Genomic DNA, 27,944 nt, shown 5'->3' on the forward strand with positions numbered 1-27,944 from the left:
TTCACAACACACATCATTTCAAAGCAGCTTTACAGAAAATTTACAGATAGTCATCATTGTGCAGTTTGATAAAAACTTGATTATAAATTGTGTCTTAAGAAACAAATAATAATAATAATAATAAATAAGTAAAAAATAATCATTGTATTTAGACCCCAGTGTGCAAGCTAAAGGCGACTGTGGCAAGGAACACAAAACTCCATAAGATGTTGGTTAATAGAGAAAAATAACCTTGGGAGAAACCAGACTCACTGTGGGGGCCAGTTCCCCTCTGGCTAAACAGCATGAATATAATGCCAATATTAGTTATTTATGTACAGTGCAAGTCATGGTTTAAAATTAGTAAACTAAGTAATTGTTAAGGGCCAGTGTTTAAACTAAGATTTTGTATGAACTCTAAGATTGACTAATGTCTTTGAAGTTCATCCTGGATTAACTGAAGTTCACATTAATGCATTGTCCTTTGTTATCTGGCTGATGACGGCTTTTGTTGGTAATTAATTTATTATCTATGTATTCCATTTTAAGAGTGTAGTCCATCATTAGACCAAGGTGATGCAGGCAGAGATCAGTGAGGTGCATCGCAGTTCGACTGGCAGCTTGTGGCAGTTCATTTCGGTGAGGTCCATCTTAAATTCAAGGTTAAGGCTGTGGGGGCCTGGGTTGCTTAGCAAGTAAAGACGCTGACTACCACACCTGGAGTCGTGAGTTCAAATCCAGGGCATGCTGAGTGACTCCAGTCAGGCTTCCTAAGCAACCAATTGGCCCAGTTGCTAGGGTGGGTAGAGTCATGTTGGGTTAACCTCCTCATGGTTGCCATAATGTGGTTCTCGCTCTCGATGGGGTGCGTGGTGAGCTGTGCGTGGATGCCGCGGAGAATAGCATGAAGCCTCCACATGCGCTAGGTTTCCGCAGTAATGCGCTCAACAAGCCACGTGATACGATGCGCAGATTGACAGTCTCAGACGCGGAGGCAACTGAAATTCGTCCTCCACCACCTGGATTGAAGCGAGTCAATACACCACCATGAGAACTTAGAGCGCATTGGGAATTGGGCATTCCAAATTGGGGAGAAAAGGGGAGAAAAAAGGTTCAGGATGTGGCCAGTGAAGTATCCCATGTGTTATGGTTGGAGTTGGCTTCTGTTGAAGACATCCGTTTGTGATATTTCAATTTTATTGTTTGAATAGTCATATTCATGGTAAACAACTACATTACCCATGGTACAGCAGAGAAAGATCCACCAATCAGAGAACTGTGTCCAAATAAACCCCCGAAACATGTCTCTCTTTCTTCAAAAAGATATCAGATTTACTGCAGTTACTGTAACTGTGGTAACTTGTATTTGCCACAACTGTCATGAAAAGAAATAAATAAAAGACTGAAAGGTGAAGGTGAAATGATGTGAATTTGATGGTTTTGTAGTAGGACTATAATTGTAATTATTGAATTTGGGTCAGGACTCATTGCATCACATGATAACATGGCTGATCTCTAGCACCTGGAAAAACAATCAACACACTTAGTTCTGGTCATTATTGCAAAGTTTTTATCAATTTACTGCCACTTACGTTTATTATCCTCCTGTTACTGAACATGTAACCAGCCAATTTTTCCCACATTATAAACAATATGAGGTTGGTTTAAAAAAAAAAAAAGGCTTTAGTTGTTTCTGTGCTCCTTTGCCACCATAGGAGCAAAATCATACTGCCGCCCCATTCCTGAATCAGTCAGCACACGAGAGACATCTCTGATCCTGAAGAAACTTCAGACTGTGGTATGGAGTTCCTGAAAACAAATACTTTTACAGAAATAACTTTTTCTTTGAAAGGATATAAGCTTTATACTGTTCATATATAATATCTTATAGGTCAAGTAAAACAGTTATAACACATACACACATCACTACACTAAGCTGGACAAATACAGTACATGTTTACAGTCCTCCACTTACAAAATAAACAACAAATACATAAATAGTTTCAGTCAAGAAATTGTGTATTAAATAATACCAGGTTGACCCAATAAATGGATAATACTATTAATGTTGATATACATCTTTACCAGATTTAACTCAGAAACAATGTCCAGTCCAGGTCCCTTTAGCTTGAATTTGTGGCATCAAGAATTTGATAACTCTGAGTTAATTGGAGAGGTTGGTAAAGGTCGGTAAGGCACTAAGGATTCGGTTTTCACCATGCATGACAAATCCTAAAGGTGAGACATCCAATAAAGAAAGCTCAGATGTGCGCAGTGCAGATGCACAGTTTATGTGTCTCTGTACTCTCAGAGTATTGTTCCCTCCACGTGTGCCTGAGCAGTACAGCCGGTTCTCTTCTGGACCTCTTGCGGCCCTCTTCTTCAGAAGTCATGTGGGTCATCGTCCAGGGCAGGATGTGGGTTTAATGCAGTGGCCCTGAAACACGACCATGCCGGCCTGACAGTGGCATCCAGCTATGCAGGGCCTGTAACATGGGCCGATCTCGTTCCAGTTACTGCAGGTTTTAGTGCAGCCGGGACCACACGTGTCGTAGACTGCACCGTGTTTGCACTGTGTAGCTGCAGCACAAGAAGAGAAACTCAGGCAATGGCTCAAATAAAGAACAGAGACACCCTCCTACAAGGCAGGCATTATGCTGTCATTCATATTAAATATATATTATCAGAAAAATTCTAATGTATTACACTCTTATACATGTATTATTAAGCTTCCTGAAATAAAAAGCAGCACATAATGAATAAGAGTTTAAGTGGTTTCTGTCACTGGATGTGTCAGGTGTGACTTACTCAGGCAGGTGAGTTCTGGTCTCCAGTGCACATGTACACCCTCCCTTTTGCACGCTCGACTGTAAGCTATGAACGATTCACAGTAACAGTTCTTATGCACTGGACACTCGCACATGTCTGTTACGCATGACCTAAAGACAAGAGGGCATAGAGAGAGAAATTCAAGCAAAGACATTCAAGAAAAGGCAGAACACCATTTAAGCCAAATATCTATTCAGTACTGCGATAATTGGATCCAGCACTAACAAACAGACAAGGAAAGATAAATATTAACATTAACAATGGCATGTTGCTTTGAAGCATTTCTACATTTTTTTAATTTATTTTTAATTTATTATTATTCAGATAAATAGTTTTTAAACATTCGTTATTATGACTAAAAACATAACTAAAAAAATGAATAAAGGTAATTGTTTACACTGATCCCACGCCTTCTTTGTCTGTGAATTTTGCCATGCAAAGTTAAATGTGACTAAAGATTTGAGCCAGCAGGTGGCTACAAAAGACTGTCTTGTGTGTGCTATGAGCGAGTTGAGCTGACGTTGACAAACTGTGTTATCAGTCTGTGTGCAAATTTCTTTGAAGTCATCCAAAATTGTCTCACTCCATGATCGATCGGATTATTACTACACTATAGCTGAGAAATAACAGAGTTAAATTAACAGCTTCAGCATTACTGCCGATCACTGCTGAGAGTCATGACAGACGGAATAATCAAACACAGTTAGGGCGCCTACCTGATACAAGTTTCCGAGTTGGGAAAAAGATGTAAACTTTCAACATGGTGGAGGAAAGAACACTATATGTGTCAAAATAAGAGTTCCCCAAGAAATATAAAAAAATGAAACTGGTGTCCTCATTGTTTTTTCTCTGACAACAAAACACTTGAACATGAGTGAAATACTCGTAGGATAATTACGATAGCACACTACAGCTGAGGAATAGAGTTAAACTAACAGCTGCAGAATTACTGTTCATCACTGCAATGGATGCAGGTATTCACTCGCTCAGTCACTCTCTCATACACACACACATTCTTATATCTCCTATAACTTGTTAGAAACAGCCCAAGCTGTCGTTACTAGTTCTAATGTGTGGTTTTTGAATTAGTAAAGGAGGCTTGGGTGCATCTTTCAAACTAGCAACGGCAGATCCTCTGGCGTAAGAAAGTAGTTACACACACAAAAGAGATTTTTGGGGAAAGTCCTAAGTTTTTCCTTATTTATTTATTTACTTGTTTGTTGAACTGTTGTATAAAGCAATATCACACATGCAATTGTGCTGTATCGTCCATCATCAGCACGGCTGTGATTACCTGTGGAACTTGGCCGCCATACTAATAGATGGAGCACAGCACTCTTGCTCTTGTGATATTGAATATTGATTCATTAAATAAGACCAGAGATATATGTACCTGTAGAAGGAGGTGAAGTCTACAGCAGAATGGCACTTCTGAAACTCCCATGACTTGAGTTTTTGGCACGCTCGGTGTGCGCGGAGCTTCACTTTCACCGTGCCTGCACACAGGAAGGACGTGGGCCTGCGGTTTGGTACCTCACACACCTCGTTGTCCTCCACACGCCACGACTCTGCAAACTCATCCACGTCAAACTTGAAATGTCCGTCTCCTCCTAGCGTGTCATCTCGCCGGTGACCATTGTAGTTTCCACACAGACCACAGAGACGGTCCTTCAGATGTGGAGCTGCGACCACCTCCACCAGACTGTCCCCGTCCCATGTGATCTCCAGCCCTGAAGGACAAACAGCCACCATAAACATAAGACGTAAAGGAAATGTGCTGTTTTTATCTTTCTCATTTAAAATGCTGACATGCTGAATCACTAATTGAAGACTAGTACTAGAGCCAGTGTAATGGGACAAACATTAGTAAGTAAGAAGCACCACTTAGTTTGGCTTGTTTTGTTTCACTTGCTTTTTTGAAAGGGAAGATGTGATAAACTTAAAGGTCTACTGTAGGGTTGCTCCGATACCAAAATGTTGGCTTCGGTACAATACCAGCCCTTGTACCTCAATATCAATACTAATTTGATACTTAGGCAACAAATAAAAAATAAAAAAAACTTTTTGAATGAAATTACACAAAAATTATTAACAAAAAGAACTGCATAAAGTCTTACAGATAAAAATGATGCCTCTTCTATTTTAATTTTTCTGGATTCCATGTTAAATGCTTTAATTTAAAAAGATGCACAACAGAGCTTTACAGTATTAATGAAACATTAAATGAAAACAATCTGATTACCTGAGGCAAAAGGCTGCCATTGCTGAATCACAACATCCTGATATTCAGTACTGGTATTCAGCTTTTGTGATAGTGCTTATAGATAATAATACTAATAATATAACCATTTAATATTATATTATTGTTATTATGAGTATTATTGCTACTACTTTGAATATGACACTTTCATGCATCTAGTTAAATAAAGCTCTCATTTCAGTGGGACCTTTATTTTGAAAGACCTTTGAAGTTCTTCCTGTTTTTGAAGGGTTCGTTATATCAAACTTCCTGTGACTCGCAAGCTGAAATCTAAACTGCAATGATGAAAACGGTCATTTGAGAGTTCACAGCCGATTATACACTAAACACACTGCTCTGCAGAAGTATACTACAGGACACACTGCATGAAAATCAAGCAGTAGTAGTGTGTGTGTTTCGTGTGTGCGCGCACCTGCTTGTGTGTGTGTCTGAAGGAGATGACAGAGCAGGATAGTGCCTCTCATTTGTTCTGTGGCGCGCAGCGCATGTGACTGTATATTATTTAATTAAATTACATTACTAACATGAAAACACAAAGAGTATGAGACAAAGGGGCAGTGGTATCTAGACTAGAGGTAGGCCATTATATCGGTTTAACCAATTAATCAGTGTTGATAGCTGTTTTTTGTAACTATCGGTTATCGACACAAATCTAAGCAGATTGCTTTTTTGAATCATCCGTGTTGCACTGTGAGAATTCTAGTTAGAACAATATGGTTCTAAAGTTTAACAGCAGCCTCTAGAGGTGAAATAAAAACTTTTTGACTGTCACTGCCTGACAATATTCCTGCATATTTTTAATGCAAATTTGGTTATTTTGATTAGATAAATCAAGTGTTTTAAATTGACGCAAGGGCATGAAAAGAAAAAACTAATCTGGTGATATATATATATATATATATATATATATATATATATATATATATATATATATACATTGTCCTTAAAAGCTGCACTTTGTAAGATTTTTGTGGTTACAATTAACAAAAGTTAATTATTGAGTGAGTACATAAAAAAATCCATGTTTAAAACCATGTCCTTGTCTTACCCCGATTCACTACAGTGAGCCTACAATAATGATTTTTATTTTGAGGGAATTTGAGCTGTTGGGTCGGATTTGGTGCAAAATCGCAGGCATACGTCATTCCTCCTTGTGTGTTTACATCATATCCGTAAGCTGATGAGTCATGACAACAGCGGAGTGAAATCACTCTCCTAATGGATTTAACTGTTTTTTTTTTCTGTTTGGTGAAGTTGTTTACCTGCTATACTGCATTGATATGTTTTCTTGGAGGGTTGTTGAAGCTTATATTTGTCATGCTTTAATAAATCAAACATTACTCATGTGTACCGATCACAATGTGCTTATAAGATTTGTTTTTTCAGCGAAGTTACTGTTACATGTTTACTAATATTCATGACTTCTGAGTATTTTATAACATTGCTGCAGTTTCGAGATTCCCAAATTGTGTGTCTCTGAATGTGTGTGCAGCTGTTTTCTTAGGCTATTTTTTATTTTACCTCAGTAAAAGTATTTACTTTTTTTGTTCTGCCTGTCGAAGACCAATGGTCTAAACATTGCAAGCAAGTGTAAGCCAATACAGTATTTTGGAGCAATAAATCAGTTTACAGACACCTGCCATAATATCCATTTAGCAGATGTTTAAACAGATCTTAAAAGACTAGGTACATGGTTCCCCATGAGTTTATGCTCTCAAGTTGTCTACAATGTACCAGTGTCATAGCACAAATATTTATTTATTTGTTTAGCATGTAACATCTCTCTGTTGTAACTTTACTTCAAAATAAATTATTAAAAATGCATTACTGTGATTATTATATTGCATATTTCTGCATATTATTTTCATGTTAAATAAAGTTTCATCATTATTAAATCCTCATTTTTTCATTTTTATTTTACAGTATTATTGATTGCAGTGCATAAACCTGCTATTGACAGTTCACTTGCATTGTCCTCTGAGGGTGTAGATTGTTATATAAAAATATTCAGTTGGACTTATATCAGCCATTTCATCTTTCACCTATTAGTATGTGTAGTACAATACAAATATTAATGTGTATTGTGTAGTGGAAAAAACGCTTAAGAGTGTTATTTATCCTCCTCAAAGTAATATATCGGTTATACATTTTTAAGTGAATAACATAATATCAACATGAAAATAGCTCATCATGACTCTGCTCTGCAGGTCATCTCCAAGTCCTCAAACCATGAGATTCATCTGCCAGAAGAGCACTGCCTAATAACAACTGATGTAAAGTGTTCCTTCACAAGTACCTTGTAGTTTTATGCTTCAACCACTAAAAGTTACATAGTTTAGCTTTAATCTGGTCAATATATAGACAATAAAACGCCTGGTAAATACTGAAATATAGAGCCATGTCTCCGTCATTTAACAAAAAAGGGTCCTGAAATAAGTGTATTTCAGCCTAGACACAATGTTGAGGTAAACGATCAATATCACAATATAAACCCCAACAGTTGGGGTCTTGTATCACTCTGAAGTCCATTATCACAAAATAAACTCTTTCAAAGACATTAGTCATTAATCTTACAGTTCATACAAAATCTTAGTTTAAACATTGGCCCTTAACAATTACTTAATTTACTCATTTTAAACCATGACTTGCACTGTTTAGTCAGAGGGGAACTGGCCCCCACAGTGAGTCTGGTTTCTCCCAAAGTTATTTTTCTCCATTAACCAACATTGTATGGATTTTTGTGTTCCTTGCCACAGTCGCCTTCAGCTTGCTCACTGAGGTTCTAAATACACTTATTATTTAATTATTTATTTTTTTACACAATTTACAATCATATTTAATCAAACTACACAATGATCACTCTAAGACTTTATAGATATTACAGTTTCATTTTCTGTTAAAGCATGATTTTCTGTAAAGCTGCTTTGAATCGATGTGTGTTGTGAAAAGCACTATACAAATAAAAATGACAACTCAATTGCTGGCTGACTGTAAATTACCCCGCTTATTTGATTATGTACTAAACACAAAATTGAATGGACATGAAACAATGATTTGAATTGAAATTAAGTTATTATATAAGATGGAGACCGCAAAGTCTCAAGAAACAGCTGAATTCAACAGTTTGAGTAGAATTTTTATTTTGCGAAAATGACTGTCAGAATGTTCATTGTTGCTTATTAACTCTCCTATTATCTCAGGGTAATTTTTGAACAGGGACAGGTAAAGAATATGTTATAAATACTGCACATTTTTTGGAACTGGAACAAAGTGTTTTTTTGATGGTCTTTCCCAAGACCAAAATATATATATATATAGAATTGTTTAAGAGAAATAAAAATGTAAAACAAATAGTTCCTTCCATTGTCAATTTTGCCTTGTTTGGGAAGAACTAGTTGGTGATATGACAAAACATGACACGGCATGACACGGGTGTTGGGTTACTCTTGTTAACATTTTAAAAACGGCATCAATCAAGTCTGCACCCAGATAAGAGTGCTACAGCCACAGGAGAGTTATTGAAATCACAATCCTGTTGCATGGGTCGACCTCACGCAATAGGTCAATCCAGTTAGTGTGCTCTTTCAGAGGTGAGCTGTACCTGCGATGGTGGTGAGTTTGAGCAGATATCCATCCAGATCGATGTGAACTCCAGTGCTGTGGAAGGGCAGAGCAATGCGCGTGCCGTTCTGACGGACGGTTAGGTGTTGATGGAGACTGATGCTCAGGCCTGACATGTGCAGCTCCACTGATTTGGTCCAGGAGAAGGAGCGTGTACGCCGAGCGTCATTCTTCACCAGCACAGTGAAGCTGGTGGCAGGCGAGCAGTCCTTAGTGAGCACATATTTACACGTGCCCTGGAAGTTAAAGGTGCGGCCATCAAAAGTGTTATAGTGAGGGTCTCCAAAAACTGTACACACGCCTGGCTCTGGAGTTATAAAGAGAGTGATGGAGAGGATATTGGCTGGTGAAATATACACTTTGTTAAATGAGGAATGCATATTTGTGTGCAAACAGAAGTTTGTACATTTAGATGTGCCCTGACTGTAGTAGTGCTTGATTTTAATTATTAACTTTTAATTCTATTATAAGCTTTAGTTTCATTCTTTTACATTTCACAGCAGGAAGGTCATGTATGGAAAAAACTTACTGTCAGTGCACACAGGACAGCAGCCAGTACGATTCAGGATCTTATTCTGAAAAGACAAACAGAAAGATAGTAAAGACACACAGAGGGACAGATAGTGACTCACACTGACGCAGCAAAGGCCACAGACTGGTTAAATTTCCTGAACAAATCTACAGGGCCCCGTTTCCCAATAACGGTTGATCTTAGTTCTTAAGAGCATTTCTACGAGTGATTTTACAAATGTTCGTTATTATTTATGTGCGTTTCCTAAAGCTCTACTTAACGCAGGCATGTAAGGACGCACTTTACTGTAAGTGCTACTTAAGAGAGTCGCTGTCCATATTTGAGTGCAAAGTAGAGAGCTAAAGGCTGTGCTTTAGGAACATCTACTAACAAGCGAAGGTCTGCTTTTTGCTCCCCAAAGTGATAACGGCCATTGCTGCACATTGTGGTGTGTGAGTAAGTGCCTTTGAGTCTCTGGGAGGGAGATGAAGAGGTTGTAGAAGGTGGGAAGACGTTTTGACAAGCCAAGATAGACAATTTAATTTTAACACTTAAATATAACATCACCATTCCCTTTGAATTTAATTGGAAAAGAGTCGTGCTGCCACTTTGTACCAACTATGTGGTTGTGCACACAAATCTGTGTAGGTAATTTATTGATTTAGATCTAATTATTATTCAGTTATTTATTTGTCTATTTTAAGCATTTATTTTAAACTATATAATTATATATTAAATAGCCTAATAAAAAATATATGGGCTAATAGATACAGTATAATTATATTCTATAGAGTTACAAATACACTGGTGGCCAGAAGTTTGGAATAATGTAGAGATTTTGCTGTTTCGGAAGGAAATTGGTACTTTAATTCACCAAAGTGGCATTCAGCTGATCACAAACTATAGTCAGGACATTACTGATGTTAAAAACAGCACCATCAGTATTTGAAAAAAGTCATTTCTGATCAAATCTAGACAACAGCCATTACTCCAACACCTTATCCTTGAGTAATCATGATAAACTGATCATTTGGTACTAGAAAATCACTTGCCATTATATCAAACACAGTTGAAAGCTATTTGGTTTGTTTGTTTTTGAGTTGCCACAGTATGCAATAGACCTTAAGTTCAACATAAGGTCAAAAATGGCAAAAAAGAAACAGCTTTCTCTAGAAACTCATCAGTCAATCATTGTTTTGAGGAATGAAGGCTATACAATTCTTGAAATTGCCAAAAAACAAAGATTTCATACAAAGATGTACACTACAGTCTTCAAAGACAAAGTACAACTGACTCTAACAAGGACAGAAAGAGATGTGGAAGGCCAGATGTACAACTAAACAAGAGGATAAGTACATCAGAGTCTCTAGTTTGAGAAATAGATGCCTCACATGTCCTCAGCTGACAGCTTCATTGAATTCTACCCGCTCAACACCAGTTTCATGTACAACAGTAAAGAGAAGACTCAGGGGTGCAGGCCTTATGGGAAGAATTGCAAAGAAAAAGCCACTTTTGAAACAGAAAAACAAAAAGAAAAGGTTAGAGTGGGCAAAGAAACACAGACATTGGACAACAGATAATTGGAAAAGAGTGTTACGGATCTTAACCCCATTGAGCTTTTGTGGGATCATCTAGACTGTAAGGTGCGTGTGAAGTGCCCGACAAGACAGCCACACCTATGGCAAGTGCTACAGGAAGTGTGGGGTGAAATGTCACCTGAGTATCTGGACAAACTGACAGCTAGAATGTCAAGGATCTGCAAAGCTGTCATTGCTGCGTGGAGGATGAGAACTCTTTGAAGTAGTTTAAGAAGTTCTAAAAAAATTTCTTTTTCAAATTGTAGCAGTATTTTTCACATTATTAATGTCCTGAATATATTAAATATGGCAGACACATTGTGATCAGTTGAATGCCACTTTGGTGAATAAAAGTACCAATTTCTTTCCATAAGAGCAAAATCTGTACATTATTCCAAACTTTTGGCCGCCAGTGTAAACAAAATGTTAAATAAAGCTATCTGTGAAGTCAAAATATAGATTTAATTTTTTAACTGAGAATGTTGACCAAGCATAATTAGGTGGAGTATAAAATGAGGAAAGGAAAATTAAAAAGTGATCTCAGTAACGCAAAGATGCAGCAGACAAATGGCGGAAAAAGCTGAACAGCGGAAAGAACCGAAGGGCGGAAAGAGCCGAAGAGTGGAAAAAGTGTGTGTGTTAAATTCAAGCAGCCAAAATAGCGAGGGTAGAGAGTGCGGTAGATGAGAAAGCATGACGGATTAATGGTTCTGATCAGTAAATCTATGCACAGGACAGAACTTCTCGGTGTCTATGGCCAGCTCAGTTGAGAAAAGACTCGAGGACGAGCAAAAAACCAGCGATGCCGTGTTGGGAAGAGAAATGCATCAACTTGCTGGTTAACTCCAGGGATGCTGCTGGTATGCAAATAAAGTTATATTTTGCATACCAGCATATTTATGTTATATTATGACACATATTTATATTTAGACGAGAAAGGTGTCATTTTGCTGAAACAGTTGAATTTTTTACTTAAAATTGAAATGTGAAATATTGTGATGTTGTTTAGATAAAAACATTAAAAAGACCACAAGTAAAAGTTAGATCATGTATGTAAAAGTAGCTTTATTCATATATATTGTATTTTTCTTATACATTCAAATAAATTATAAATAATATTACATTATATGTTTTTAAGGTGATCAACCTGACTAACAAACAACATGTCAAACTGATGAGTAAACTAATTACTGAAAATTCTAAATAAACACCAATCAGAAGAAATTTTAAGAGTTATTTGGAGTTGTTCCATGCATCTCCTGTGGTTGACTAAGGGCCCTTTCGAGTTAGAATCAGAAGTTGAAGCTTAAAAATCTCAGTATAGTGTGATAATCTCAGAATTACCTGTTTAAAATTGTATGAAATGTAATTTCAAGACTTTCCTGCAGGTGTCTGCATAAGTCTATGTGCTTACGATGCTCTTAAGAGCTCTACGATTACTCAAGCAAACCTTCATTGTCAATGAGAGCTGGCAGCTTCTGGCGACACGAGCGACAGCAACCTCTGGCGACTAGATTTTGGCATGGCGAGCGAGAAGACAAAAGTTGTGAGGTGGGGTGACTTTCGGGAGCGACAACCAATAGGAGTGGAGACGGTGCCAGTGGAGCTCAAGTCACCCTTCTCCTTTGAGATAATGGAGTACTTTGAGATAATCTGTATGATTCAACTGTAACCACATACATGGATATAATAAAAAATGATGTGTGGAAAAGAAATGGTGGGCAGTCTGAGTGAGTTTGATTTGTACATTGATAGTTTGTTCATCTTATTAATGTTATGATGCATTAAGCACTGCTGCAGTTCATATAAAAACACTCTCCCCTGCAGAATGTGCACTTTTAGGGACAAGAAAACAGATTTTTGGTCAAATTAGAATGAAATCGTGGTTTTACTAGCAAAATGCCTAATTTGTAATCATATTTTCAAAAGACATGGCCAGGCGTGCAGTCAGGGGCGTAGATTCCTGGGGGGAGGTACAAATTTAAAACAAGCAAGTACAACCCCCCCCCCATTATTTATATCCTGATCAATGGAAACATGGTTAAATGCTTCACGCTAAAATCAAACTATTGATTTAAAGTTATTAATAAGAAGTATAGAAACAATATATTTTATGTTTATTGCAAATTATTCAAATAGATTCACAAATATATAAGTAGTTTGAGGGTGAAGGGAGAGCGACTCGACTGCATCATTCACAGTGAGTCATGGGAGTGGGCAGTTGCTGCAGAGCTCTTTTGGCGCACTTTGTTGGCAGCCATTCTCTGAATCGTGGATTATTTTCTTCAGGATCAAGGGTAGTGTAGTTATTTATCAGAAATTCTGCTATTCAACAAGTTTTTTAAAGATGAAGTTAAAATAACTGACTGATGGCTTCAGCAGAAGCATATACCATCGATTAACAACCTCTGAGCTAGGGCTGTCAACTGGGCAGATAAACTAAGTTCAAATTTTTACCTGAAATATTTTCAAAATTCGAATAATATTCTACTTTTAATGTCAGCTGATTTTTTTAAATTGACGTTAATTTCTTAGTCCACAAGAGGGCACATTAAATACATAAACCATACAGCACCATTATATTAATGCAAATAACATTCATGGCTGTCAAAAAAAGAGCATTCCATTTTCAACTAATGTGCATAAAATAAAGAAATAATTTTTTTAAGTCAAAAGCAATAGACAGTTCACATGGTGTTACACATACTGATGCCACAGTATACTACCCCCGACTCAAACTTCATAATAACAATGAAATACCACATTGTTTTTTATTCATTACAGTGTATGTAGTGTAACAATGAACTCGGTGATGAAGCAGCTCAGACTATGAGCCCAGGCAAGTGGCTGTTCTAACAGATGGAACACAACAGACTGGAACCGAACGCGAGGATTTCGAGACAGACACACATTTCCAAGTTGAACTTTCATGACAAAGCATTTAAAAAACTCATTACTTAATCTGAGAAACGCTTATTAAGAGAGCAAGACGCAATGACCAAGTACCTCCACCAACTGTAAGGGGCTGTTCACACCGAACACTTTTGCAACCATCCATTTGTTTTGCTATGTAAACATGCGCTAGACGAACATCTTTGTTTTTGTTTATTCATTTTTAGTTGCTGCGTCTAATTAAAAAGACATTTAAAAAAGCATATTGCGACACCTGCTTTCTGTTAAACTGTATTTGTTGCGCTGTGTCTAGCCTTTTTTAGTGTAAGAATGCGATCGATCTGAAGTCATCGTCAGTGCTTGGCACAAATCCATAATTCGAATACACAGTTTTAGCATTCAAATGTGTATTATTATTTTTTTTTTTTCTTAAATTCAACGAATATTTGAAATTTGAATCTTAATTTGACAACCTTACTCTGAGCTCACGGTAGGTCTGTCTTCAAAGAAAAATGAATGGTATTTTCACTTTCAGGACCAGACTGTTACGCTCTATTGTTAAGTAACAGTCATATTGTTTTGTTCTATGTTGTAATTGTGTGTGTGGAGCAGAGCAGTCCTGCTGTAGTTTCATGCTGTGAAGACTTTCACATGTTATAGGCTTTGTTTTGCTAGTTATAGGTGTGTTCTTGTACTGCTAAATAGAGGTTTAATTCTTGATTGCTCGTGTACTTAACAAAATTGCCAGCACTCATTAGTGTAAAACCTGTATGTCTACTTGTGAGTACACTGAGAAAGAACACAAACAAAGCGCAAAAAGAAAAGTTTAAATCTGTTCGTTTGAATAAAAATCAACCCCTGGGACATAAAAGATTGAAGTTGAATAAACACCCATATAGGAAAAGGCACTATAGCTGCGCATTTTGTGGAAATAACATTGCAGTATTTTAAATGTCATTATATTTCCATAAATATAAAGTATGTAGTGCATTTTTGTATCCTGCCTCCGTTGTTGTTTCTTTATCATTTAGTGCAGCACTTTTTTATAAAAGAACAAAATACAGATGACAATTAGATAGAACTGCAAACTGGGTTAGGTTTCTGGGTATGTTAACTTTTGCAAGGCATGATGACTTACCGAGGGGCAGCTGGTAATGGGAACACAATTCTTGGGCTGGCACTCAATATTTCCCTTCACACAGGTGCACAGAGTGCAGTTAACTGATGACCATCTGTCACCATCCTACACAAAAAGAGATAAACTCATTATTTTCTGATCTACACGGTCTTCCATACTTTCAGAAAGTTTGTCAAAGCAACTTAAAGTGCATTCAGGCTATACAATTTATCAGTATTTGTGTTTCCTAGGAATCAAACCCATAACCAGTTGAGCTGAAAGAAAACCTATCCTTCCTTGCAACACTTTATCACACATTTATTTTATCTATTTGTCCATGTTCTTGATTGTCTCACCCTGTAAATCTTGCTCTTCACCCTGCAGTACTTCACATCCTCCATCTTGAGAACAGACTGGCACTCTTCACAGCATGCGCGGCCGTGACAACTGCCGGGCGGCGAGCACCTCGTCCTGCACACCACTGTGGAGTCCACGCACGTGCAGCTGGTGCAGTTGTCATAGCTGAAGGATGTGCCGTTCTCATAGACCTCACTATGGAATAGACAGCTGCCAAACGACAGGTCAAACACCTTCCTCTGGCCTACAGGAGACAATCATCACCCTGTTATTTTAAATTTCTCTTGTCAGGAAGCCATCTGAAGTGAGTGACAACAATGCAGGTTGAGTGAGATTGTTGATGGTTGCACAATAAATCCCACACTTCCTTCCCTAATGATTTAAATGAATAATTGACCTAAACATGAAAACTCTATTGTTGAAAATGATGTTCTGAACCTGTTTTTTTCCCATTGAGCACAAAAGTAGAAAACTATACGAAGCTCTTTTCCATAAAACAACAGGTCACAGTGACCATGTTTGTCAAGCCCACCAAAAAGACTAAAAATTAAGGCCGGGTAAAAATATAGATTTTCCAATTAATCACAAATTTCATTTGAACGACACAGATATTATTTCTTAAAATCCCTAGATTGATCTTTTACTCTACACACAATCCTCTACACTGTGCATAAATCACTTGCATATTCAAGATTTACATATCAGTGTAAATACTTGTAAATTGTACCAATACATGTAAACAATACACGTCACAACATATACACTTACCGACCACTTTATTAGGAACACCTGTAGACATACTTATTCATGCGATTATCTAATCAGCCAATCGTGTGGCAGCAGTGCAATGCATAAAATCATGCAGAAACGGGTCAGGAGCTTCAGTTAATGTTCACATCAACCATCAGATTGGGGAAAAATAGGATCTCAGTGATTTTGACCGTGGCATGATTGTTGGTGCCAGATGGGCTGGTTTGAGTATTTCTGTAACTGCTGATCTCCTGGGATTTTCACACACAACAGTCTCTAGAGTTGATCTAGATAACATCCAGTGAGCGGCAGTTCTGCAGATGGAAACGCCTTGTTGATGAGAGAGGTCAGCGGAGAATGGCCAGATTTCTTCAGGTAACGCAGAGCAAATCAGAATCAGAATCAGAATCAGAATCAGAATGAGCTTTATTGCCAAGTATGCTTACACATACAAGGAATTTGTCTTGGTGACAGGAGCTTCCAGTGTACAACAATACAAAAACATTACAAAAACAGCAGCAAGACATAGATAATAATAAAAAAATAAAAACGAATTATACACATACGTACAGACACACACATACATACATACACACATACACATGGGTAGTGCAAATCTAATACAATCTCTTATGTACAGTGTAAATACAAATCTGTTATGCACAGTGCAAATGTTTTTTTGTTTTGTTTTTCAGAGGAATGAAATGGCGGAAGAGGTTGGATGTGTTGGATAAATATAAGAAAGACTAAACTGTGTATTGCACATAGTTATTGCTCAATGGGGCAATTTAACTGTTCATGAGATGGATAGCCTGAGGAAAAAAACTGTTCCTCTGCCTGACGGTTCTGGTGCTCAAAGCTCTGAAGCGTCGGCCAGAAGGCAACAGTTCAAAAAGGTTGTGGGCAGGGTGAGTGGGGTCCAGAGTGATTTTTCCAGTCTTTTTCCTCACTCTGGAAATGTATAGTTCTTGAAGGGGGTGGGGGCAGGGGGCAACCAATAATCCTCTCAGCAGTCCGAACTGTCCTTTGTAGTCTTCTGATGTCTGATTTTGTAGCTGAACCAAACCAGACAGTTACTGAAGTGCAGAGGACTGACTCAATGACTGCTGAGTAGAACTGTATCAGCAGCGCCTGTGCCAGGTTGAATTTCCTCAGCTGGCGAAGAAAGTACAACCTCTGCTGGGCCTTTTTCACAATGGAGTCAATGTGGGTCTCCCACTTAAGGTCCTGTGAGATGGAAGTGCCCAGAAACCTGAATGAATCCACTGCTGCCACAGTGCTGTTTAGAATGGTGATGGGGGTCAGTGTTGGGGTGTTTCTCCTAAAGTCCACAATGATCTCCACCGTTTTGAGCGTGTTCAGCTCAAGGTTGTTTTGACTGCACCAGACAGCCAGCTGTTCAACCTCCCTTCTGTATGCAGACTCATCGTCATCTCGGATGAGGCCAATGACAGTGGTGTCGTCTGCAAACTTCAGGAGCTTGACAGAGGGGTCCTTGGCTGCAGTCATTGTTGTAGAGGGAGAAGAGTAGTGGGGAGAGCACACAGCCCTGGGGGGCACCAGTGCTGATTGTACAGGTGCTGGAAGTGAGTTTCCCCGTCTCACAAGCCGCTGCTTGTCCGTCAGAAAGCTGGTAATCCACTGACAGATAGACATGGGAACAGAGAGTTGGTGTAATTTCTTCTGGAGTATAGCTGGGATGATGGTGTTGAAAGCTGAACTGAAGTCCACAAAAAGGATCCTTGCATATGTCCCTGGTCTGTCCAGATGTTGCAGGATATGATGCAATCCTATGTTTACTGCATCATCCACAGACCTGTTTTCTCGATAAGCAAATTGAAGGGGATCTAGAAAGGGTCCAGTGATGTTCTTCAGGTGGGCCAACACCAGTCTCTCAAATGATTTCATGACCACAGACGTCAGGGCGACAGGTCTGTAGTCATTAAGTCCTGTGATTTTTGGTTTCTCTGGGACAGGAATAATGACTGAGTGTTTGAAGCAGCATGGGACTTCACACTGCTCCAGTGATCTATTGAAGATCTGTGTGAAGATGGGGGCCAACTGGTTAGCACAGAATCGAAGACACGTTGGTGAGACACCATCTGGGCCTGAAGCCTTCCTCGTCTTTTGTTTCTGAAAGATGTGGCTCACATCATCTTCACAGATCTTAAGTACAGGTTGAGTAGCAGGAGGGGGGAGGAGGGGGGTTGCAGGAGGTGTTGGTGTTTGTGTGAAGTGAAGACCAGAGTGGGTGTAGGGTGTGAGATTAGGCCTTTCAAATCTGCAGTAGAACACATTCAGGTCATCAGCCAGTTGTTGGTTCCCTACAGGGTTGGGGGTAGGAGTTGTTTCATGCCACTCCACACTGATGCATGGTCGTTAGCTGAAAACGTGTTTTTCAGCTTCTCAGAGTATCTTCTTTTAGCCACTCTGATTTTCCTGTTCAGTGTGTTCCTAGCCTGATTGTACAAGACTTTATCCCCACCCCTGTAAGCATCCTCTTTGGCCTGACAAAGCTGCCTGAGCTTTGCTGTAAACAACGGTTTGTCATTGTTGAACTTTAAATAAGTCCTAGTAGGAATGCACATATCCTCACAGAAACTGATATATGATGTAACAGTATCCGTGAGCTCGTCCAGGTCTGTGGCTGCAGCCTCAAAAACACTCCAATCCGTGCAATCGAAGCAGGCTTGTAGTTCCTGCTCTGCTTCATTGGTCCATCTCTTTACAGTCCTTACTACTGGCTTGGTTGATTTTAATTTCTGCCTGTAGGTTGGAAGAAGATATACCAGAAAGTGATCAGAGAGTCCCAAAGCTGCTCTAGACAGAGCGATATGCATCCTTTATTGTTGTGTAGCAATGATCCAGTATGTTCCTGTCTCTGGTGGGGCATGTGATGTGCTGTATGTATTTGGGCAGTTCGCATGTGAGATTTGCTTTGTTAAAATCCCCAAGAATAATAATAACTGAGTCTGGGTATTTTTGCTCTATGTCTATGATTTGATCAACCAGCTGTTGCAGTGCTGTGTTCAAACACGCGTTTGGTGCGATATACACACTCACCAGAATAAACGAGGAAAACTCCCGCAGCGAGTAGAAAGGCTTACAGTTAATAAAGAGCACTTCCAAATTAGGACAGCACCTTTTTAACATTGTTACATCTGTACACCAACTTTCACTGATATAAAAGCATGTTCCACTGCCTCTTGTTTTCCACTCTGAACAGCTGGAAGCCCGGCAGGTGTAACGCGCTGTCCGTAATGGCTTCCCTCAGCCAGATTTCTGTGAAGTATAAGGCAGCAGAGGTTGAAAAGTCCTTGTTTGTGTGGGTGAGGAGATGTATTTCTTTTTTTTTTAGGAAGAGAGTGGAGATTCGCTAGGTGAATACTCGGCAGCGCTGTTTGAAATCCGTGCGGATGAAGTTTGACCAGCACACCGGCTCGTCTCCCTCGCCTGCATCTCTTGAACACCAGAGCTGCACCTCCATCTAAAATGTCTAGCAAAACATCTGAATATTCGAAAACCGGGAAAAGATTATCTGGTACATGCTGTCGAATGTTCAGTTTGTCTCTGTTAAAACTGACTGGAAAAAGATTACTAAACACAGAACAAACAAACAAAAACAACAAAAGAACTGAGGAGCTCCACACCGAGGCAGCCATCCACGGCGCCATCATGATAGTGGCTCAAAGGCATCAAAGGCCTTGGCAAAATCCATTGTAATTTGTGTGCACACTGAGCCCAAAACATCACAAGCCTTGTACACAAAGTCTATCAAACCAACTAAATTGTGTGTTGTGGAACAGTTCTGTTAGCTGCCAAACTGCATAGGATCTAGATTTGGAGTGATGTCATTCAGAATTCATGCTGTTGATTACCACAGAAAACAATTTTGACTCATGTCACAGATGTCATCAATGCAGCTTAACTTGCATTTAACCTGGAACTTTCCTTTAATGATGGTGTGTGGCAGTCTTTATTGTGGATTAACAAGACTTTGCAAAGTTGGCGTGTCTTGAGCTTCTGGTTTGATTGCTGGAGCCTTTGCCCCAAAAACATTGCCAACCATTTAATGGAAATAACTTACCCTGACATCTCGGGCAGCACTGACCAGGCAGGGTGTGAGTGAGATGAGACGGACAGGAAAGAACCGGACACACCAATTTATGACACATACTGTGACCTCCCTGGCAAAAACACACACGACACTAACTGGTTTGAATAATAGCGTTAAAGAAAAATAACTATGGTTCGTTTCACTGAACTATAAATTACTACGCAAAAAGTATTTCCACATGTTAAAATACTGACGGTCATCACCTAAACTGAGGACAGCATCACATTTACCCATAGTGCTATGATTTGGGCATTAAAAAAGTGTTCCTGAGTTGTTTTCTCCTTAGTCTGTGAATAGTTGATACTCACAGTGCAGATGCATTTGATACATGGATTTCCTTCAGGGTTAAACTCCTCTTGTTCTTTATATAGACGCCCTTCAAAAATACACCCTGTGAACACCAAACATATACAAAAGAACTATGATGAGAATCTGGCTGAACACTACTTTAACACACAAAGACCCACAAAGATAGGCCTACTTAAATCCATGCAGGTAATCGTAGAAGTTAAATTATTAAGGAAATATGCAGAATGTAGCACCGATTTATGAGTATCACTTTTAAAGTTATTTAACAGCAAGGTTAGGTCTGCCGGAATCACAACCAGTTCTCATCATTTATAACTCTGCTTTACAATGAAGCAAATGACATCTATGTTAATATTAAGGCATGATTTTCAATCAAGCTGTTCACTGGGGGCTTTTAGACATTTAAGACATTACAATATGATTTTCTGCAAAGCTGCTTTGAATTTATGTGTATTGTGAAAAAAATATAAAAACAAAAATGACTTGACTTGAAAGTGTTAAAGACAAAACTAAACTGTTTATAAAACTAACACACACACACACACACACACACACAAGCGTAGCAACATTCACTCACCTGGGCAGGACGGGCAGCATTTCTTCGGGTGGATTTTGGGGTTCTTACAGTGAATGACGCACCTCATTTCTGCTTCAGTGACGACACCTTCCTGTCCAAAACAAAATCAAAATGAAACTTTCAATGTTTCTCTTTGCATGTTTGATTTTGTGCTGTCTACGATGACTTGAACAAGAAAGTGCATATATTGTTAGATTAGGCAAAGATCAACACCGATTTCACATCTAGTGTTAAATGCTGTTGATATACTTTATACATGTCATGCACTAAAGCCAGTTATGTTGCCATTTTCAGTATAAGGTTTGGAGTTATAGTGTTATTTCATTTTGTTTTAATGCTACCTACAGTATACGGCTTACAATTGTTTAAGGTTAATAACCTAATGTAGTTTACTCTACTGTAACATCTCTAAAGATCAGATGAACAATCATATGAACTCAATCCATGTTTTCTGTGTTTGGTTGTCATGCAGCACTATGTGTTATAAGACAATATTCTTTATAATCTTTATGACAATGAATGGACATGTTGAAGTAAAATCAGCTGTCTGCCTCACCTGACAGCTGTATGTGACACAGGGTTTGACAGGGCTGATCCACTGATGGGAGCTGTTGTACAACTTCCCGTTTAGATGACAACCTGCAGAGAAAGAAGGGGGGGGGGGTCAAAATTATCAGGATACATTTTAGGTCATGCCATTGTGAAATCTGAGCCATGGTCATTATTACAACTATCATTTAAGTCCTCACAATGTGGTGGTACATTGAACATTTGTTGCTCTTAAAGTAATAGCAGTCTATCAAATACACATTCAACATATAAACACCATTTACATATTCAGATTTAACTGAGATTGAAATTCAAGTTACTGATCTATAATTCATTGTGTGAAGTACACATTCATGTTATGATTATTACAAATGTTTCATTTATTATATGATGAATATAGGTGTGCTTTATGGTGAATTCTACATTCCCAAGAAAGTGTGAAAACATGGGATGACCTCTGACCTCTCTTCAGAATTCTAAAGACATTAAAACCAACCAAACAAAATATTCGCCCAGATGAAAGAACTCAACATGATAGGAATGAACAAACAACAACAACAACAACCAAAAAACAAAAAAAGATGGCCATGAAGTAGTCACTCTCGTCCATAAGGTGGCAGTAATGCTAAAACACACAACATGAATTTTAACCCATGAAAGCATTGTTTCAAAACGTTTCAAAAATTACTAAAATCAAAAACAAACTTAGAAAATATTAATTTCATATAATAATTTTAGGTATGTTTCCTGGAGGCAACCTTGTGCGACAATGGAAAGAAATTAATCAAAGATGGATTTTTATTTATTTAAAAATTTGAAGTGAACATGGGTGACAATACATTTTGTGGATGTCAAAATACTAAAAATGTAAACAACAAAAAAAAAAAAAAAAAACTCCAATATACTCTATAGTTGCTGGATGCGGAACATTGAGTTTATTTTTATTTATACAGGGAAAAAAGTAAAAACAATGTTTTCTAGGCCCAATTCAGAATTGGTCCTACAGGCCAAAAAAGAGAATGAGAAAAAAAGAATAAAAAAGGAAAAAAATATTCCACTGTCACACAATTAAAAAACATTTTTCAGCAATTCCTCATAAGTAAGGGATAATGTACATTCAGCCGGTTGTTAAAATAAACCCTTTTTACAACTGGCTGACCGTACATTATCTGCTTATTACATGCCTTCTAACCAAATAAATAAATAAAAGGACATAAAATATTGATTTGCATTGAAATTATGATACTACGAGAAAAGAAAGAAATCGCTGATCAGCTGAATTCCACCTCTGGTTTGAGTTCTACTAGTGTTTATTTTGTGAAAATTACTGTCGGACTGCTCATTATCCAGCTTATTACAAGACTACTTGCCAAATAAATAAATAAATGGACATAAAACACTGATTGAGTTCATATTATTTTATTAGCTTACTTGTAAAGATGTCAGAGTGATACGAAAAGTAGGAAAGATTACACGCAATACCCACATGGCCGGACTGACTTGTCTTAAGCCCAAAATATATTTCGGTCAGATGTGAACGCAAGCATCTGTGTACAGGACACGTGGTGCAAATTTCTTAATTAACAGTGCTCGAGCACTGAACGCACAGTATGCGAATACGCCTGGAATTATTTGCAGTAATTAGTGGGTCCACAAGGTGGCAACACTCACATTTGAGTCATTGCTGTCATGGAGAAGTGCTAGATGAAGATTGAATTGCCATTAAACAACATGAGACAAGTGTGGAAACATCAACAGTGGATGTGCACGTCAAGAGCACGTTTGAGGAAGTCAGGAGACACCTGCATTTGTATAACTCGAGTCTGAAGGAATATAAAGACATCTTTATGGGTCTAAACTAAAAAAAAAATCATATTTTTTGATGGGTGTAAAATGACCACCAGGATGTAGTGTGACCAAGAAATAGCTTTTTGTGGTTTTATTCAAAGTCATCCCTTCATTATTAAACCTTTTATTGCCATCTTATATTCATTATATGCTTGCAAAGTGAAGAAAATGGGTTTGTTTCCCTGAGAGAGCATCATGCAATAGAGGGTTAAACCCCAGTCAGCTGAAGAACACAGATCATTAATTACAGACAGTAACTGTATTTTGAAGTATTTCTCATAGTTCAGTGTGTTTAGTTCACTTACTAGTGCGCTAGTACTGACCTTTGCATCTTTCACAGCAGGCTCCTGTCTGTTTGACAACCAGCGCACAGTCCGCTAACACCAGTGCACACTTCTCCTGCTTACAGTCTGCTCTCTTATCCTGTAGAAAGAAAAGAGAGGATTAGAGGACAATATCCCTTATAATGTAATATTTTAAAATTTTACTTGGCCTGACATTGCGACAAAGGCAAGCTCTGAATTTTGTAGAGAAGTGTGTGATGTGTTTGAGTGAATCATGTTTGGTTGATGACAGCAGATAAATGCAGGTATACATGAAGATAGGAATCATCTTTCACTGCATCAATGATAAACCCTTCCTGTATTGATCTCCATTCATCAAATCACACGGTACAAAATCAATACCAGACATTCATCAAGCAATCATATCTGCTCTCTCTCTCTCTCTCACACACACACACACACACACAACATGACCCACAGATGTTAAATAACCCCAATAAAACCTTATTCCAACAGTTTTATTCAATACTGAACTGCTTTTCTTGCACATCACTGTCTGTGTTTGCGGTCAGGTGGAGACATTAAAGACTGCCATTTTGATCATGTGTACTCATCCATATCACAACAATGTTACATAACCCATCCTCCATATCACAATTCATGTTATGGGTAGCACACCACCAAACCACAAAAAGAGCCGCTATACAGGCTAGTCCAATACCAGAAATCAGCCCAAAAAGACACACAAGAACTTAAATACAGACAAACAGACTGAAGCTTCACCAAAACTTCAGTCATTAACTTTTATTGCATCATCACAGTTTAGTGAATACCATGGTTTCCAGAGTTTATTCAAGATCCTTGAATATTAATTCCAATGTGGATAAATATTCCTCACTTTCTGACAATGTATCAGTTTATCAGGGCTTGTTTATATCACTAGGGTTTGTTGTTCTCAATATCTCTGGGTTGCTCTCTTAACACATCTCTGTCTTCACTTCTTTAACTTTCCTTTCAGTCAACGTTCCCCAAAGCGCCAGAGCACAGGACAAAACTCAAGCCCTGTGCTGAGCTAGCACGAAAAGCCAAAAAGTCTTGTTTGCTCACCTCTGAGAGGATCCAACAGTACCAGTTCAAAACAGATCATTTCATAGATGGACTGTTATAATCAGCCATCTGAAATCTGCAAATGGCACTATAAATATTTGGCCTCTCTTCTCTCTCAGGTGAACTATGACTCTCAGTGCCTTACTAACACTCAGTTGCTCCAAGGTTTCAGGTCTGTACTTGCCACTTTGAGGCAATATCTTTCTCTCTCCTTTCTCTTGTTTATTTAGCACATCATAAATAAAGATGTACAAGAACAACTATAATGCTCATGTCGAATTTCTCACCAGACAGACGCAGGAGATGCAGGGGTTGTCTGTGATGTTGGGGATGTGTAACACCTCTCCCTCGTTCTCACAGCTCGCCTCTGTGCCTGAATGAACAACACAATCACAAATTCACAACACTTTACATGAGCTATTTCATCTAAATATTTTACTTTTTTCAACAAACAGTATTGTCTGCAAAGTCTGCAAATCACTAAATATTCAGTGTGTACAATGTTCTTGTTTAGTTTAATTACCTTTCACAAAATATATGACAGCAAGTCACATTTTATTTTTACAATGGTTACTATTGAACTCCATGCACTTACTGTGTTATTTTGTTCCTGGTTACTTTGTGGAGCTGCTCTGCTTACACTCACATATTGTTACTGTTAATAATACAGTGATTAATAATAGTAAAATGTAACATGTAACACGGACACTGTAAAATAGTGATACTAGACTGTAACAGCTTTTTACTGAACATTAATTCTGTTTCAAAAGTAAATCTAATTAAGATTAGATATTAAATGTTAATAATATAGTAATAAGTAATAGTAACATGTAACGTGTAACACAGACACTGTAAAATAGTGTTTCTAGACTGTGACATTTTTAATTGAACATTAATTCTGTTTCAAACTCAAGCAAATCTAATTATTATTAGTTATTAAATGTTAATAATATAGTTATAAATAATAGTAACATGTAACAGACACTGTAAAATAGTGTTTTTATTCTGTAACATCTTTTCACTTAACATTAATTCTGTTTCAAACTTAAGTAAATCCAATTATTATTATTAGTTATTAAATGTTAATAATATAGTTATAAATAATAGTAACATGTAACTTGGACACTGTAAAATAGTGTTTCTAGACTGTAACATCTTTTCACTGAACATTAATTCTGTTTCAAACTCAAGCAAATCTAATTATTATTAGTTATTAAATGTTAATAATATAGTAATAGATAACAGTAACGTGTAACACGGACACTGTAAAATAGTGTTACTAGACTGTAACATCTTTTCACTGAACATTAATTCTGTTTCAAACTGAAGTAAATCGAATTAATATTAGTTATTAAATGTTAATAATACAGTAATAGATAAAAGCAACATGTAATGTGTAATACGGACAGTGTAAAATAGTTTTATTAGACTGTAACATCTTTTACTGAACATTGATTCTGTTTCAAACTGAAGAAAATCGAATTATTATTAGTTATTAAATGTTAATAATATAGTTATAAATAATAGTAACATGTAACATGGACACTGTAAAATAGTGTTTCTAGACAGTAACATCTTTTCACTGAACATTAATTCTGTTTCGAACTCAAGCAAATCTAATTATTATTAGTTATTAAATGTTAATAATATAGTAATAGATAATAGTAACGTGTAACAGGGACACTGTAAAATAGTGTTACTAGACTGTAACATCTTTTCACTGAACATTAATTCTGTTTCAAACTGAAGTAAATCGAATTAATATTAGTTATTAAATGTTAATAATACAGTAATAGATAATAGCAACATGTAAGGTGTAATACGGACAGTGTAAAATAGTTTTATTAGACTGTAACATCTTTTACTGAACACTGATTCTGTTTCAAACTGAAGAAAATCGAATTATTATTAGTTATTAAATGTTAATAATATAGTAATAGATAGCAACATGTAAGGTGTAATACGACAGTGTGAAATAGTTTTATTAGACAGTAACATCTTTTCACTGAACATTGATTTTGTTTCAAACTGAAGTAAATCGAATTATTATTAGTTATTAATTGTTAATAATATAGTAATAGATAACAGCAACATATAAAGTGTAATATGGACAGTGTAAAAATAGTTTTACTAGACTGCAACATCTTTTCACTGAACACTTGATTCTATTTCAAACTGAAATCTAATTGCTATTGAAGGTCCACCAACTTGCTCACAGCAAAATTCACGTGTATGGTAAACGAAAATATATTACCAAAAACGGCGCAATTTTGCCTGTTTTACCTAAAAACATGTTAAATAATTTCATAAAAGCCAAATTCACACCAGCACAATGAGACAACAGATCGTATTCGTCAATAAAACTGACCTGATGTGATTCTGAACATGTTTTTGTGGTGCATGTGTATTTTATATGACACGCACATGTGATGTAGATATATTTGGCAGAATGTTTAAATGGATTGAGAACACTACTGCTTTCATTTGAGACGTTCAATTTCGTTTAGTTTGAATGATTCTTACCTGTGATTAAAGGTGCAGTTAATTGTGTTGCTTGGAAAATTAAAAACCAGAATAAGAGGTTGTGGGTTACTGGAGACAGACACAGCATCCTAAATTCACTCCAGACGCAGGGAAAAGAAAAAAGAAAAAAAAAGAAATATGATGATGATAAAAAAATAATATTATCCACAGCCTGTAGAAATAGTTTGCGTTATGATCCTGAGGGAAGGAGACATCGGTGTCACAGGGGATTTAATCCCACAACATTTAGCGATGGACCGTCAGCCGAACATTATAATGACAAAAGCAGAGCAGCAGAGTCCAAAAACACGTCGACAGCGACCTTCTTGAATATCCAAATTCGCGGGTCACAAACTCCCCGAAGAGCCCAAATCAGAGATAAGATCCCGAGATCTTCTGAAGAAAAGCCTGTGGAGAGATGACACGGCCATGATCCCAGTGGAGATAAAGATGGATTTTGAGTTGGAGATGTCCAGCAGGTCTGGTGTTTGGTCAGAGTGATTTGGTTTGATCACCGGTTCCTCGTTCTGAGGTGCTCGGGTGCGCGCGGCTGCTCATGTCTCGAGACGCCGAAACTCCACGAGCTCCAGATTTGCAGTTAAACATTCCCGCGATGTGGGACTGTCCTCTAATCCACACAGATCTGCTCCTCTCTTTTTAAATGCCTGTGTTGGGTTTAATGCCGCAGATCTGCTGTAGGGTGAGGTATATTGAGATCCGCCCTCAGCACTCATGTG

At 37.7% G+C, this 27,944-nt stretch overlaps 1 protein-coding gene across 1 annotated transcript; it reads right to left on the reverse strand.

Moving 5' to 3' along the window:
- On the reverse strand, positions 1-27,861 carry LOC127453879 (BMP-binding endothelial regulator protein-like). Its single transcript, XM_051720625.1, has 14 exons — positions 27,208-27,861; positions 24,972-25,057; positions 23,617-23,716; positions 21,453-21,535; positions 20,897-20,987; positions 20,319-20,401; positions 19,981-20,080; positions 15,143-15,387; positions 14,808-14,912; positions 9,219-9,264; positions 8,670-8,996; positions 4,202-4,538; positions 2,788-2,918; positions 1-2,559 (listed from the first exon to the last, which is right to left on the reverse strand). The coding sequence occupies exons 1-14, from the start codon at positions 27,293-27,295 to the stop codon at positions 2,378-2,380; spliced, it is 2,004 nt and encodes a 667-aa protein (XP_051576585.1). The 5' UTR covers positions 27,296-27,861; the 3' UTR covers positions 1-2,377.
- Between the last annotated feature and the right edge of the window lie 83 nt (positions 27,862-27,944).

The sequence above is a fragment of the Myxocyprinus asiaticus genome, chromosome 16 (genome assembly GCF_019703515.2).
Source record: "Myxocyprinus asiaticus isolate MX2 ecotype Aquarium Trade chromosome 16, UBuf_Myxa_2, whole genome shotgun sequence".
Classification (NCBI taxonomy): Eukaryota; Metazoa; Chordata; class Actinopteri; order Cypriniformes; family Catostomidae; genus Myxocyprinus; species Myxocyprinus asiaticus.